At 42.4% G+C, this 17,500-nt stretch overlaps 1 protein-coding gene across 13 annotated transcripts in view; it reads left to right on the top strand.

Annotated features, from left to right (window-relative positions):
• Positions 1-17,500, top strand: part of PIK3C3 (phosphatidylinositol 3-kinase catalytic subunit type 3) — a 199,313-nt gene that overhangs the window by 125,988 nt on the left and 55,825 nt on the right. For all 13 annotated transcript variants that reach the window (XR_015061976.1, XM_085896488.1, XM_085896482.1 and 10 more), the window contains 5 exons: positions 474-590; positions 777-914; positions 1,153-1,281; positions 12,600-12,669; positions 16,142-16,206. Coding sequence is in view for 12 of the 13 variants with exons in the window: in XM_085896488.1 (XP_085752614.1) it covers positions 474-590; positions 777-914; positions 1,153-1,281; positions 12,600-12,669; positions 16,142-16,206 (519 nt within the window). In the remaining variant the exon portion in view is untranslated. The remainder of the gene's footprint in view (positions 1-473; positions 591-776; positions 915-1,152; positions 1,282-12,599; positions 12,670-16,141; positions 16,207-17,500) is intronic.

The following is a 17,500-nucleotide window of genomic DNA, read 5'->3' as shown; positions in this document are numbered from 1 at the left end:
ACTCTGTACAGAGCGTTGGTGCTGCCTGAGCAGTCTCCTTGGCTATTGGGCACAATCCTGGATGGGTCGCCACTCCGACGCAGGATACCAGCAAGCTGGCACTCATTTTGCCGACCTCTGAAGGATGACAGGCAGAGTCAACCCCACCTGGTATTAATTCAACAGCCGAAGGGGATTTGAACTCAGGATCCTCAGATCCCAAGCCCACCATCCTAACCATTAAGCCAACACCAGGTGCCCGACTGGGCATCCAAAACCCAACCACTTGTAAAATTTGGGGGCCCAACGCTAAAATTAAGTGCTCCGGACACCCATTAATGTCGAGCCCTGAATAAGGTGAAAGGTTCTTTTGAAGATTATGATTACGGATGAGAATAATAATCGATCATTTATTAACATCCTTTTATGAGATCATTAATGCTGGCATCATAAACTTGCATAATAAGAATATTGCTCCGCATGTGATTTGTCAGGGTGGGAAGGAGACGCGATTACGACGCTGTGTGCTCGCTGAGCAACAAAGATTTGTGAACCGCCTTGTGAACCTCATGAAGGCGGTACAACGTGAAAGTGGGAACCGACGAAAAAAGGTGATTTGTGCAATATAAAAACTGTAAAGTGTTGGTCCTTGTATTACTTTGTCAAACAGAGTTGGACTTGCACCCCCTGCAAAGTGCTTTCTAAATCTTGTGCCTTGAGATTTACGTCTTGTTCTTCATTAGGTACTGGTACTGATGATGTGCACGTATGCCTCATTGATTCTGCTTTATTCACAGATAGAGAGATTACAAAGCTTGCTCGGAGAGATGGAGGTTGGAAAATCAAACTTTGTCAACTTTGACCCGATTCCACTTCCATTGGACCCAGAGCTCAATATTGATTCCATCAAACCTGAGAAAACAACACTCTTTAAAGTGAGTATAAGGAACACAATATGGCTGTGTACAGCATGCAAAGTCCCTGGACTTTTACAAAGCTCCCAGCTCTGTCGTTTTTTGAAGGGCTTATTTTTCTTTAATTAATTTATTTTAGCTATTATCGTGATTATTTTATTTTGTTTGTCATACTTTTGTTTTCGACATTCAGAAAATTATTTTAAAAAATAACATTGAGAGAATTGTTTCTGCATCATTGGTACAATGTTGTTGTCAGAGTGCCCTCATGCCTGCCAAGCTGGTGTTTTGCACAGTGGATCGTGAGGAGTATCTGGTCATCTTTAAGCATGGTGATGATCTACGCCAAGACCAACTTATCCTGCAGATAATTTCGCTCATGGACAAGGTCAGCTTTCTACAAAGCATCACTCATGGGCGGGAGTCAAAATCACAAGTCCTTCAATTGCGGGATTAACCCTTGAAATCGTTGCTATGGCATCCTCATATCATATCTATTTTGTAAGGTATCAAGGGATAGATTAGCGTCGAGATGGCCTGAGCGTTTGTGTTCCCCTTTAACATCAAGAGTTTACTTTGTGCCAAAAATTAAAAAAAATGCTTCTTGCCTACCTAATCTATCTCCAAAAGAGTACCTGCTTGTTCATAGGTTGAGGTTAGGTGTATTTCTCTTAATTTTGGATTTGGCACAGAGGCAACAGTAAGTGGAGTATGCTGAAATTTAACTCCTACCCTTAATCCACCTATTGATGTCATCACATGCTGAATCCACGTTGTTTTGCTGTGTAATTACAGTTGTGTTTTCTCCTTTCTTTTCTTGGGAAAAGGTATTTGGTTTCGTAGGTGCAGTGCAGCCTTTAAATCTTTGAGAAATCATGTGATGGATGTGGGAGTGTGAATGGAAGGAACCAGGAAGATGGAGTCACTCACCTGCATGGTACTGTTACGGCAGTCTCGTCAGCCATTCGGCACAAATGCAGCGAGCTGGGTCAAGGGCTTAATCTCACCTCCACCGAGCTCAATTTGGTCCATCCAATGTCAATCGAGCAACATGCTGGATTCTTCCTCCCACCAAGCCACACAAAATGGCGACTTTTAGAGCATTTTGTCTCGCTCGATGAGGAGGGGGTTTGTTCTCGACCACTATCAATCCTGTCAAATCTTTTATAGGACTTATAAACTGACGGGTTTATTGATTGTGGTGTCTCGAGGAAATCAAAGGAGACCCAGTTCACTCGTGTGTATTTAAGAAAAGGGGAGGCGGAACAGGGAACATGCAAATGTCTTTTTTTATACAAACCGAATTACAATTGTGAAACACATGCCCTGGCTTTTGTACGGATGGAAGAACCTTAACAAAATCAACCTTAACGGGCCCACAGGCACACCACAGAAGAAAGACCACAAGTAGCGACAAGACTGAAAAATACCTGTTAAAGTCCTGTTCAGAGATCCAACGCCTCCACAGCCGAGCCAGGAGGGACCAGTGCACACCCGTTCCTGTGCAGTTGAGAGGTGGAAACAAAGTGACCTGACCAGTCCCACAGCCTGGACCTCACCGCTCCATTCACTGGGCTGAACTCCTCCTACTGCATTATGACACGACGTCTCTCGGACTGCGAACAAATTCCCTGCTTTCCTTCCTGAAAGTCCCTGTAGTGTCAATCTTGTATACCCTGTGTTCCCCACCCATCCCTCTCCCTTCCACAGATCTCCGAATGTCTCTGTTCCCCACTGTTTTGTCCTTCCCTCTCCCGCCGCTCTTGTCCCATGCCCCACTTGCTTGTGTGTTAGCTCTCATACGAGCCTCGACAATGTATACAAACAACAACAACGAAAAAAAACACATCTCCCAGACTCTGACAATCGGACTAGGTATGGCTCTCCCGGACTTAGGAAACCGGACTGGGAAAACCTTTCCCGGACTCTGCCCTGCATCGATTGGTGGTTTGGCCATAACTCTGAAGGAAATCCCTCCTTTGAGCCTCATGGCTCTTTTTGAATGTTCGAGGTTCATGCATTCGCGCCCATACTCGTACCTTTTTGACATTGCAAGGCTGAATTTCCCGATAAACGACACATGAGACATATTACAAAGGAAGGAACATTAAAGAAGGGTTTCAAGTGTCCATCTTCCTTCTACTTTTGCCGATCCATATTCATCATACACCTTCAAGATCTTTTCTTCACCTAATATTACCTAATCTTTATTTTAAAAAACAAAAACGGTCTCTAAAAATGTTTCAACTTCCTCTTTCACACGTGTGGTTCTCGATATTGTATCATAATTCACGACTCTCTTTTTCTTCTTCAAAAGGCTGTTTTCAATTTGACCTTTCCTTCATCCCATGTCCAAAACGCAGCAATGCCAACCCTCCCGATTTCATCGGGAGGCTTCCGAAAATTCACCCAAACTCCCGCCCTTACGATCACTATCCTTATCCTCCCGAAATTTTGATATTTTTGCACTGTTCACTAATCAGAATGTACTGGTATGAGAATTGAATGAAAAGCATCGTCTGCTACGTATAGCATGTGGTAACTCCATAACGTTCGCTGCTACCAAATTGTACGTAAAAAATTGCAAATTCAAATGAGGAGCAGCGAAACATTGGGTCTGGATCTCGCTTATGCGATCATGCACTGAGATTTAGTGCATGCGGTTTGTGTGCAATACAGTGCATGCGGTATGTATGCACAGTGTATATGCATGCGATACGCTCACTGCATGCAGCTGGGCCCCGTACCAGCCCGGCGGTCGCGACCACCGTGCGGTGTTTAATTTAACAGCCGCTACAGTTCTACGAGTCGCGCTGCAGCTGTGGAACATCGACTTCGAAGTTACCGATGCTTCAAGCCCTCGATGTTGATTACGAAATGGCAGAAAAGAAGCTTACGAAGACCAAGAAATGGTCTCAGAAGTACAAGACCGAATACAGTCTCCAATACCCGTGTATTCGAAAGTCTGAAAGAGGAATTCATCATGCGTATTGTACAGTATGCAGCGTTGATATTTCAGTTGAGCACGGAGGTCGCGATGATATTCGGAAGCACGTTGGAAGCAAACGGCACACAGACATTGCAAAGGAGAGATCTTCGAGCACGAGTACCGGTACACTTCTGAATTATTTCACCAAACAAGGGACAAGCGAGGAAGAGGATGTTACACGGCGGAACTTCTCTTTAGTGGATTTATTGTGGAACATAACTTGCCCATATCAGTCTCAGATCATGCTGGACCTCAATTTCAAAAGATGTTTCCAGATTCAAAAGTTGCTTCAAAGTATGGATGTGCAAGAACAAAAACTTGCAAGATGTGCAAGATGTGCAAGAACAAAAAAAGAAAAATAAAATAAAAAAAACAAGAACAAAAAGCAAGAAAAAGAAAAGAAAAAAAAAAAAAAAAGAACAAGAACAAAGAAGAAAAAGAACACTGGTCAACAATTTTTTACTTTCTGAATGTTGTCTAGATTTCTACGAGTGAATTAGGGTATTCTGGCACTGCTGAATCAGGAAATGGCATCCGTTTCTCTCCATCAGGTCAGGTTTTTGTGCTAAGTTGATTTGAAAAAAATCAGATCTTGTGACAAAATCAATTACATTTTTGTGGCATTATCAGCTGATTTTTGTCAACACATATCATCCCTAAACATGTTTTTAAGAAAAAAAAATGTTTTGCCAACAACATTTATTGATTACATGATAGAAACATCGATTACTGTCATCTGAATGGTGGGCATTGATAAAGGTAAGTACAAGTAAATTGCATGTTGTGTCACCACTGTTCAAACTTCAGGGCTTGAACTTCCGTTTCTTCGAACTCCTGGAATGTTCAGCGGCAGGGAGGTCTCTCTTCAGATTCCAACAGTAGTCAGCCATCATGACTGCGTCCCAGCGACCCTGATACCTGGTCTCCATCTCCTTCATGTCCTGATGGAATCTCTCCCCCTGCTCGTCACTCATTGAACCCAGGTTCTCAGGAAACCGGTTCATATGTGAAAATAGGTAGTGCATCTTGATGCTCATGTTGCAAAGCGGGTTTCTGAAAGCAGTCAGCATGTTGTTGACAAGTTCTGCGTAGTTTCTGGCCTTATTGTTGCCAAGAAAGTTCTTCACTACCAAAACAAATGTCTTCCACGCTTCCAGTTCCACTTCATTCATTGAGTTTTTGAACTCTGGATCTCTGATGAGCTGACGGATCTGAGAACCATCAAAGATGCCAACTTTCAACTTCTCCATGGTCAATCCTGGAAAAGCCTGGCACAAGTAAGTGAAGCAGTCACCATCTTTGTCCAGAGCCTTGGTGAACTGCTTGATTAAGCCGAGCTTGATGTGCAGCGGTGGGAAGAGTATTCTGTCTCTGTCCACCAGAGGGTCGTTGATGACGTTCCTTTCTTTGCATGGCACCAATTCCTCCCGCACAGGCCAGTCCTTCTTCGTGTAATGCTGAGCACGGTCCCTACTATCCCACATGCACAGAAAACATGGGTACTTGGTAAAGCCAGACTGTTGTCCCAACAAAAAGTTTACCATCTTCAGGTCAACACAAATAAACCACTTATGCTGATCATAACCAATTTTCTCCAGCACGTACTTCACCGCTTCATACTTCTCCTTCAGTGTAGTCGAGTGAGCGATGGGTACAGAGGCAAACTGGTTGCCGTTGTGTAGCAGAACACATTTCAGTGATCGCTTGCTGCTGTCAATGAACAGTCTCCAATCTTTGGGTTCGTACTGTGGCACTCCAAGCTTGAGCAGAAGCGCATGTCATAAATTGGCGCATGTAGGTATTGTACATTCTTCAGAGTTCGTTATTTCAAGAAATACAACTTTTTTGTATCACATTATTACAAAATCTGCCCCATTAACTTTAGTTTTGATCCACGAACTTTATGCTTTGCCTCACCAATTTTTGGAAGATTTTGAGGTTTTATGACTTCAAACTGATCCCTTTTTCGACATAATCACCTAGAACTATCGTACCTGAATACTTCTTGTCATTAAAATAATTATTTCCAATCAAAACAATTATTTGACATGACATTTTACCCCCACCAACTTCTTCTAAAATGCTCCCACACATGCGTACATGTGAACAAATATGTAAAAAAACGACATGTGGCCATATCTCAAAAACTTGACCTGATTGAACAAAACTAATGTGAGTTTTGGATTCAGCGCATCAGATTCGTCCTAAATCAGCTTAAAAAATGCAGACAACAAATTTGTTGTTGACCAGTGTAATTGGTGAGTTGTCAAATGTTACTGCTTCATCTATTGCCGATATTGCTAGACTAGCTCCATTTAGCCTAGCTACAGACGGTAGCAATGACAGTGGTGAGGCCCAGCTATATCCTGTCCTGATTTCGTACTATGACAACAGTGCTGGGATTGTGAAGCAAGGTTTGCTAAGTTTGCCTGCGTGCAAACAAGATTCCACTGGAGAAAACATTTTCAAACTGCTTGATCATGAGTTCAGTGACAGGAAAATTCCGTGGGGAAATTGTGTTTCCTTTTGTGCTGATAATGCCTCTGTCATGGTGGGAAAGCACAAAGGAGTCGCTGCTTATATCCACAAACAAAATCCAGAGTGCTACATCATGGGATGCCCTTGCCATATGATGCACAATACTGACCAAGAAGGCGGCTCAGGCCTTACCCATTGAATTAGATGACTTTCTCATCGATATTTACTACTACTTGGACAAAAGTAGTAAACGCAACGTCAAAGGAGTGAAAGCACTGCAAGAACTCTGTGATGCCCCGACACACAAGATTCTGAAGCATGTCGCAACAAGGTGGCTGTCCCTTGGTCAGTGCCTAGACAGGCTGATTGAACAGTGGGAGCCACTTCGCCTCTTCTTCAAAGAAGAAGTACGAAGAAAAATGCAACCAACTGTAGCCAAGACTCTAACAACGAGCAAGAAGGACGGCACTGTATCTACTGCCAGTACTGGCACTGCAGGATCAAGCACTAGTGGAGCAGCATTCACCACTACCACTGCAGTATCTGCTGCGAAGAAGACAGCAGGGACAGCACCAAAACCAATGCTGAGAGCAGGTAGCATCACCGGCCCTTCATCACGTTCATCTACAAAGCAGATCCCTTCAAGTTTTGCAAGCAGATCGAGAAAGACTGTGATAGTCCCATCTACAGGCAAAGAAGGACCCAAGTTAAGTTCTGCTTTTGCCAAATCACTTGATAGAAGCTCAGCAAAACCTTCGAATCAGAGGTCTTCTTCCTTGGCTGCACCTACCTCAAGCTCTCTCCTCAAACGTAAAATTGGATCTGGTACTACGAGTCTGACCTCTTCTGCTGGCAGTAAACGCAAGTGTGATCGCCCTGCGGCTAAATGTACTACGAGTTCTACAACTAAAAGCGCATCTTCCTCAAACACTGTGCAGGAATCTAGAGAAAAACGTGTCAACAGGATGTTCTTGTCTCCGCAAACAAAACTCTATTGTTTCTTCCTTCGATATGCGAACAAGCTTTTTGAGAAGGGGAATCTTCTGCTCCAAAGAGACGAACCCTGTATTCATCTCCTGCACGGAGAATTGAATGGTCTTCTGAAAGATATCTTCGTACGGTTTTTGAAACCATCGGTGTCATCGGTTGCTCTGGTAAATGTACCCTTCTCTGACAGAAATCATCAGAAGAATGATGAGGACCTCATGATTGGGAACGATGCCAAACTGTATATAAGGGAACAAAGGAGTCTCAAGAAATCCACCTTCACTCTGAGTGAGTCAGACATCCAAGGTTTCTTCAGTGCAGTTCGCTCATATTATGTGAAAGCCTGCAATTACATATTCAAAACCTGGCCGCGAGATGATGAATTAGCCAAGTATGCTCAGGTGCTGGATGTTAAGCTACACCAAGAAGTGGGGTTTGACTGTGTGGAGTTTTTCATCAAGAAATTCCCCTGTCTGTTCAGTGGCGGTGATAGTGACATAGACAGTCTTGAGAGTGAATTCGCTCACTACCAGGCAGACGCCTCCATAGCTACAATTGCTACTGAGACAGTGAGAGTGGATGAGCAGTGGCATCGGATTTCACAGCTCACAGATCCCTGCACTGGTGCCAAGAAGTATCCTAATTTGAGCAAAGTGATGAAGGGAATCTTGGTCATTCCTCATTCGAACGCATCATGTGAGCGGGCACTCAGTCTTGTACGGAAGAATCATACTGAATTTCGTCCCAATTTGAGTGTCAAAACCCTGGAAGCTCTCTTAATTGAAAAACTAGCTCATAGCACCCCTTGCTACCAGAGAGAATACAGCAAAGACATAATCAGAAGGGCTAAAAGAGCCACACAGCTGTCACTCAGCAAAGCTGCCATGGAAAAAAGCAAGCAGCAGTAGTACCAGCCAGTAAGGTAAGAAAAATATTGCTTCTTTTGTGCTTTTTGTTAATCTTTGATTGTCCCCTAACTTACTAATATTAACATACATGTAACATTAAAAAGTGCACAATTTTCCCCTTTTTTTGTTCAAAAAGTGGGAATTCTTAACATGTTAAATGCTCCAAAATAGGGCTCAGAGGGCACTAGAGAGCGTCTAGAACCCCAGAGCTTCCAGGGCCCTAAGGCGGGCCCTGGACCCCGCCGCAAGGGTCGAGCGCTCCGCGCTCGAGATGTGCGCTTCACGCACATTATTTGGTGTCGGTTGCAAATCCTCCCTAATTCTGATTTCCAAAAGTTGGCATCTCTGAAAACGTCCCACTGTAACAATTTTTTTCTTTTCTCCATTCTCTTAATTCTCCTTTCTTGCCCTCCTCCAAATCCCGGTGGTGTCGAGTGAAGTGTTTCTGGTGTATGTTCCCCCTCCGTCCCCCTACTTCAAATGGCCGCACAGCTGACGCTGCACGTGAAAAGGCTGAATGCCTAAACTCAGTGTTTGCTTCTAAATCCATTGTCCCAAACCCATCGCTTTCTGTGCCCACCTTACCCAGTCGCACCCAACTGTTCCTGGACTCTATGTCCTTCATTCCTCTTTTTCCCTGCCTCTGGAACAAACTCCCACACTCTCTTCAATCCCACTCTTCAAAACAGCAGTTCACCACAACCTCCTGTCTTTTTGTCTCCTGCTCCCTTTGTTATATGTTCTCTGTGTTAGCTCTCATGCGAGCTTTGACATTCTGTACAAAAAAAGAGAGAGGCGGTTTTCAACACAAACATTAGGGAGGGAATATTTTGTTTCCAGAAGAAGAATAAGAAGCTTTCAATACAAATATCGCCCTGTAATCCTTCAGTATTAAATGGGAACTTTTCGAGATGTTAACTTTGACATATATGATTGAGTTTGGCATGTCGATGATCGACATCCTTGACTCTTTTACTATGTTCTCACGAGCCTTGTAACGTTTCACCAAGATGTGTGATGCACTGAGTGTGACGAAGATTTGATCAATTGCATCGTAAGGTTGTCGTGAATCATTTTGATTTGGCCTGAAGGTTGTTATGATTTATTGACATTTTATTTGACACGAGCATTGAACCCACCACTTCACTGACGGTTGTTGAAAAATGAATTTTAGTAATATGCACAATTATTCACCAAAAAACAATATTATGAATTTATTTTATCTTCCCAGGGGACAGACGTTACGTCGTTTTTTTTTTCTTTTCTCGTTGCAAAATGCAATTCTCATCGTGTCATGAATAATCCACTGCCATGAAGGCCTGGCCTAGCACAAGAAGTAACACCGTAATGACGTCCCAGATGTAACGCCGTCTTACAAAATCCGCCTTCTGGTGTCGAGCGCCTGGCATTCAGCCCGTCACCTGTGGATGTCAGATATCGGGCTTATGGTGTTCATATTCCATCAGTGAAGCAACGGGAGGGGTTGAGTGCTGGACCCGGATGACGTTCACGTCCGAAGAAGCCGAGCATCTAAGCTGTCTAGCCTGGGTTTGAATCCTGACGCAGCTATAAACTGTCATCCCGGTGTTTCACAGCAGGTTGATTCATCAACGTGTGTGCCTTCAAATGGACGTTAAACAGGAATCCCATCTGCCAGCAGTTGTTTGTGTATGTTGAAGATTCTACGGTGTTGTTTGCGAAGAATAAGCGACCTAACACTGCCACCTTGAACAAATTCCAAATTCCTGCCCGAACCAGTAGACGGCACTGCATCAGCGGCACAGTCGCACCCTCAGCCAATGATACTACCCCTCAGTCTTGTACTGCATACGAACAAAATCATTTGAATGTTACATTCAAGGTTGCTTTTAAAATGTAAATCATCAACTCGTGCTGAACTGAATCGATGCTTCCTTTAGCCAAACCGTGTTATCAAAAATTGGGTTTTTATTAAAAACAAAACAAAAAGTTATAGTTTAAGTTCAGTCACTTGTGATTCATGGGAATTGAAACTAAATATATTTATTTATATATACAGTATATATATATATATATATATATATATATATATATATATATATATATATATATATATATATATATATATATATATATATATATATATATATATATATATTATATTATATATATATATATATATAATATAATATATAATATATATATATATATATATATATAATATAATATATAATATATATATATATATATATATAATATTATATATATATATATATATATATATATATATATATATATATATATATATATATATATATACACACTATATATGTATATAATAATAAATGAAATGTATGATTGTGTGTGTGTGTGACCAATCTCACACACACACACACACACACACACACACACACACACACACACACACACACACACACACACACACACACACACACACACACACACACACACACACACACACACACACACACACACACACACACACACACACACACATTTTAAGGCCATTTTTCCTGCTGGAGCAGGGGTTAGCCGTGCAGGTCCCATGACAATCATGGTTCCTTTTTGAGGCAATGTTTTTATAGCCAGAAAGCCCTTCCTGATGCCAACCCTTTAGTTGCCTCTTACGACTCGCAAGGAAACATGTGAGATTGGTCACTGAACCATAATCGAGAGCTTCATAAACTGCAGCATTTCGAGTGTCCATATCTGCAGATGGAGGAGAAGATGAATTTGGAGATAAATGTCCGCGTTCACTTCCTCTTCATAGGCATTAGGGTTAAGGGTTACATTGCTTGGGTGATCAGTTTCTGCATATGATTATTATTTCGTACGCAGCCTGCGGCTGCTTGTTGCATCATTGCTGGGAGCGTGGCTGTGCTGCTGATGCAGTGCCCCCTACTTCCAGGAAGCTTGCACTCATTTTGCCGACCTCCGTCGGGTGACAGCCTGAGTCGACCTACCTGGTGTTATTAAACGGAATGAGAGGGGCATACTGTACACCGATTGGATGGAGTTTTTAAGCAATTAAGATGAACGGTGAATATTTTGTGCGGTATCCCTGTGGAGGATACATTAGGATCAAGAGCTTGCAGATGCACATGGCTCTGACAGCATGGGGTTGAACTTACTGGATTAAATCGTGATTAAAAAAATTATTTTAGTTACATTTAAGGTTTGGGTATCCCAAAGCACTATTCATTTTACATTCAGTATTGTTGATTTGCTTTTATAGTTTTTGCTCCAACAGATGGATTTCTGGAGACGAAGGTGGCAATTTGGCCTTGTATGAGGCACGGAAACAACACAAAGCACATGCACAAAGCAATTGCATGTAGAAAGTCCATGACAGAGACAGAGACAGAGACAGAGACAACACAGACACACAGTGAGAGACAGAGAGACAGTGTTTTCCTGTTTGGCATCACATGTGACATTATAATCTCATGATGTTGAAATCCCAGGTTCAAATCTCGATGTGTTTTTGATTTTCCTATTTTCTATTGATTGCGCATGCTCATCCACGTACCTTGGGTTGCTGTGCACATTCAAATTTTCACTTTAATCTGGATGAAAATTTCAACGATTATTTATTTTCTGCACTGTAACTGAAGCCTGAATCGATTTGTTCAAGTCTTGTTGGAAATCAGAATTCGATTTTTAAAATATTATTATTATTATTATTATTATTATTATTATTATTATTATTATTATTATCCCCCCCCCCCCATCCAAAATAGAATTTCATGCAAAAACCTTTTGTGCTGTTTTCCCACTGAAATTGCTCAGATACAAAGCGGTGAGATGTTGTGCAACGAGAGTTTATTGCCTAATCTCATGACTTTACACTTGTCTTTCACTTGTGGGCTCCTGGTGCTGGCTTAGCTGTTAGGGTGGTGGTTTGGGATCCTAGGGTCCTGAGTTCGAGCCCCGTTTTCCACTGAATTAACACCAGGGGGTTGACTCAGCCTGTCATCCTTCCGAGGTCGGCGAAATGATCACCAGCATACTGGTAATAGGGGCACTGCATCAGCGGTATAGCCGCACCCCTAACTAATGATGCAACAAGCAGCCAAAAAGACAGCGCATGATGGGAACTTGTGGGCACCAACCTCTCCAAATTTAAATCATGTCTGGAGTAGAACAAAGATCAGAGTCGTGTTACAAGTCTGAAATGGTTTTGTCCATCGCATGGCAGATTGTGCTCACAGAGCTGGGAATCAGAGTTGTCATTGCTTGGCAACATCATAGCTTCCCTCACCTGCCATCATGTTCCTGAACGACCATTACAATATTATAAACTTGCCATTGCATGACTTTTTTATTTTAATTTTTTTCTGGCAGCTTCTGCGTAAGGAAAACTTGGATCTGAAACTGACGCCGTACAGAGTTCTGGCAAGCAGCACGAAGCATGGTAAATGCCTTTCCTTTTGTTTTTTGTTTTGTCCTCGACGTTATCCCTACTTCACGCTCGAATACCACATTTTTCCGTGTACAAGTCAATGTGGAGTACAAGTCAAATTGGTTAACTTTCCCATTTTTCTTTCCTTCATTCATAGCTAAGTTTATTTGGAGTATAAGACAAAGCAAAATAAACCACTGTAGTTCGCAAAACTGAGAGTCAATCGGAACAATCGAGGTGTTAATGCCTCCCTGACACTCACAACACATCACTGCATGTGGTACTTCCAGGGTTGTGAATATTGAGCTTGCTTGTGCATATTATTTGAATTGCATTGTGGGATGACCTTTCGGATAAATGAGGAATGTAAATCGTTTTAAAACATGTTTGTTGTCACATAGTGGTACAGTATTTAAAATGAACAACAGAATCGCTGTCAGTGCTCACTCATTACATCTGCCAGGCAAAAACACATTTCTCCCTGGCACCATATTTCACATGCGCAGCCATATTCCCACCATTTTCCTCAACAAACTTAACCGCCTCCAACCACCTTTAAAGTTTCTGTGTACGACTTGCGCGACTTTTTGGGAGCCATTTGGAGACTGCATAGTAAGGATGGATACACACGAGAACTTCTACAATGTGATGACGACATTGATGGCAGCAATTCAGCACGATGGTTGGTGGTAGCTTCATCATCTCTGCAATTACCATTCAGTATTTTGCTCTAAATGATGGACATCCATCTTTGCAGTGTAACAACTGTTACAGATTCATAAATTCTATATAATTGGAAATGGTAAGTATTGTAGGTTGTGTCAAAGGCAACTTTCATTACATAATTCTGATGGTTACTGCGAGAAAGGCAACTTGAATTAAATACATGTTCCACGTGTTGGGTGAAAGGATATGTTCACAGTCAACTGGATACGTCATTGGCATCGCGACGCCGTGATGGATTGTCAACAGAACTTTGAGGATGACTTTTATCGAGGCTGCAATGTTTGATTGACATGAGAGCTCCACTCCAACATTGGGGAGAGATGGACTGGGTGAAATATTCGTCATGGAAAATGATGCTTGGAATCGACGGTCAAGCTTTGGTCAATCTTTGAATTCAGACTATCACCTTGTCTTGGGGTTGACCTTGCATCGTTACGATAAAAGGTGAAACAATGAGTATTCGGGAGAAACGACACAGAGGAGGTCTTGGAGGTGAACCAGAGATCCAGGTCCAGTAGCGTGTGGGGCCTTGGAGCGGCTGAGTGCAGTCAAGTTCGTTTTGCCAAAGATAAGCTGTGTACTGCCGAGACAGAGTGCGACGGCTCATGAGCTTTGTATCATTGGGCGCACGTTGGAGACAGACCCGATCGTATCCATTACACCTTCGCAGGTGTTCGGATCCTCTCCTGCAGGCAGACTGGTTGTGATCATGAATCAACACAACACTCGGGGTGTCATCCACGTTGACTTTCCATGCCGACAACTTCTCTGGCCATTTTGTGTCAAGGTCATTCCTCCCCACTCCTCATAGTATGGCCGGGGTGCAGTGAGATTCCTTACCGTGAGAGAGGGCTTGCGCACTCCATACACACGGCTGGTGACTGGTCATTAATTGCACATTGCAGCAATTGAACGTGGGAATCTGCACGCTTGTTTGGACAGGGCGAGATGCAGACTTTGATTCACTGCACGTATCCTATAAAAGTGGGATTTAATATATTGCATTTTAAATCTCATGTTTTATGTCGTGCGCTGGTTGTCACCTGCTTGTCAATTGACAGAACAGTTTAAAGTGATCGTTTTAATTGTCTGTCGCTCTGCCCTCTGGGTACTTGCGGGGCACTCGCTCTGAGGCACGGAGGCTGCGCGTAGCACAACAGTGACAAACTTTTAAATAGTACCATCATGGCTCTTCCATTTCGCAAAGCAGAAGCTAAGTCAATTTCTGGGATAATGATTTGGGAGTCAAACCTCATACCTTCCTCACATCGCTTCATATTTGACAACTGCAATCTTCAATGACATTGACTTGGTGTTGTACTTGTACTTGCATGCCATCGAGCATTTCTGTTATCTGCTTCCACACTTGCTGATTGTGTCCTTCTGATTGGATGCTCTTGCTTTGCTGAGAAATTGCATTGACATGCCTTGTCGGTGATATCTGCATGTATTTTGTTACCTGAGCAGTACGAGTATTTGCTCTCGATTTACCCAACTAAACCATCCCTACTTTGACTCCTCTCCTTTACTTCTTTTCATGCCTCCGCTGATGAAGTCACCGCATACGTCATGTTTTCGGGTTGTGCGTCTGGCTCTCCATGCGTCTCTATGATAGGTTTTTGTTACCGCGATAACTTAAGAATGGCTGAAGGGATCGAAGTCAAACTTTGTGCAAGTACGTGTGATGTAAATATGAACGGATTGAATTATGAGGTCGCAGGTCCCGTTCTGTAAAAATTATGTTTCCGCGTTAACTTGTGAAGCAGCAATGGGATTTTGACCAAACTTTGTAGACGTATATGTTACGATGAAAAGATGAACTGATTAGATTTCGGCATCAAGAGGTAAAAGGTCCGAAGTCATGTCAGGTAAATGGCGAAAATTATCTCAGTCAAACTTGGTACAAGTACGTATAATTATATAAAGATAAACTAATTAGGTTTATGGGGTTAAGAGGTCAAAGGTCGGAGATCCCGTTTGGTATGAATCTCTGTTACCGCACTAACTTGTGGAGCATTGATGGGATTTTGACCAAACTTGGTATAAGTGTATATTTGATTATGTTTGCACCTTACCCTGATGTTGTGTGTGGACTGTGCTTCTCCACTGACAGACCTCTGGTAGCTTGTACCTGTTGCTGCATTTGAGCCTGTGCAGTAACTGCTGAAACATATCTATGTGGGTTCTTCCCGACATCTTTGTTTGTTGTTCCTTTCATATTTCTTTCTACTTTTTCACGTTTCTCCTCGTTCATTCTAATTCTTGCTTTTTCTTTTATTTTTGCATCTTTTACTCTTTATTTCTCTCTTTCTTTATCCGTCTGTCGAGGTGAAGTGAATTCTTGCAGAAAGTTTTCTTTCAGGACCACTTGGCTGCGCCTGGATGGGTTTGAGGGTAGTGGAGTGGCTGAAACCCGAATCCTATCCAGGTTCCTCCTGATGACTCCATCTTTGTTCTTTACTTATTCGGGTTCCTCCTGATGATCCAGTGCAGTCTTTAGTCTTCCATTTGATTATGATGTAAAGATGAACTGATTAGATTTTGGCATCAAGAGGTCAAAGGTCAGAGGTCATATCAGGTAAAAATGTGAAACCTGAACAGCTGAAGGGACTTGAATCAAACTTGGTACAAGTCGGCCGATGTGTCATGGTGTAATAATGTGGGCGGAGGCATATCAGCCGACGTCATGACGTTGAATGATGTCTGTCTTGTTTTTTTTTCCTCCTGTTCATGTCCTCTTCGCTTTCATGCCCCACAGGCTTCATGCAGTATGTGGAGTCCGTATCTGTGGCTGAGGTTTTAGCAACTGAAGGCAGCATACAGGTGAGATTGGATATCTGGAGGAAAGGTCCACATATATTTGGTTCACGAAATAACGGTAGTTTTGACTCTCTCCTGTTCATCCCTTCTTTTTATCTTTTGTCAAATTAATTTATCATTTCTTCTTGCCTTGCCTAACCTCCTGGGAACCTCCTTGTGGTTTTCTTGCAGTATTATTCCAATAGAGGAGATGTTATGGTAAAAGTTAGTGCAATAGATTTCCTCTTTGAGGAAAGGCAGTTCGTATTGTTGTTCATTGTAAATGCGTGCGTATTGTACTGGGATTGAATTACAAATTCCACCTGCTACTTGCATCATTACTAAGAGCTGGCTGTGCTACTGATGCAGTGTTACATTAGGCTGGAATTTTGAATTTGATAGAAGTGCCGGCGACAACCAGCTTAATGCCCAACCGTGAGATGGCGCATTCATTGATGCACCGGTCTGGAAGTTTGTTGTCTGCTCAAGAGACAGAACCCGAGTTAAGCAGCTCAAAGGCAAAGTGCGCTACCTGTTCACCATCCCATCGGATTTTCTTCTTTTGCGAGTTAATTGTCTGCACAATTTAAACTGCAAAACGTGTTTGTTGCTTTGCATTTTCCACCTGACACAGTTGTGCATTGCATTTGCCAGTAATGTGAAACTTATTTAAGAACTATTTTTCGCAACAGTTATGGACCGGTTCTTATCATATTTGGGCCTAGTCTACATTAGCAACTCAGCATAGCTGTGCCACAACCTTGACGGGTCCATTCTTTTCCTCGTCTTCAAATCAGCAGAGATGAAGACCATCCAATGACAACTACATTACTTTATTTGTCTTGTTCAAATTTTGCCAACAGCTATACAAGTACAATGCTTATTTTTCTGTAATTACTAGTTCCTGGTGCACAAATGACAACAAACCATTCCACCCTTATCTCTGGATAAAAAGAAAACTACGTGAGTTGTGTAAACAAGGAAAAAGTGAAAGCTGCTACCACTATTGAAACCATCACTATGACCACCAAAACCGCACAAGTTAGAATTATGCATTTTCTCAAGAGTTGGAGGGGGGAAGCTTGGATTTTGTGTTTACTAATTCTATTTCATGAACAGTTGTAAATGACACCTCCATATACTGTTTCAAGTTGCAGAATGAACGGTATTGTCAGACTCTAACATCCGCACACCCTGCATATTTGCAGTTCATAAAATGTGACCTGCTTCTACATTCACGGCCCTGTGCTTCGCGTATTCGTGGCCCTGTGCTTCGCGTATTCGCGGCCCTGTGCTTCACGTATTCATGGCCCTGTGC

The sequence above is a fragment of the Eptatretus burgeri genome, chromosome 9 (assembly GCF_056783735.1).
Source record: "Eptatretus burgeri isolate ZD-2024b chromosome 9, Ebu_testis_v1, whole genome shotgun sequence".
Taxonomy (NCBI): Eukaryota; Metazoa; Chordata; class Myxini; order Myxiniformes; family Myxinidae; genus Eptatretus; species Eptatretus burgeri.
The sequence above is the reverse complement of the archived record's forward strand: the minus strand, read 5'-3'. Positions and strand labels throughout refer to the sequence as shown.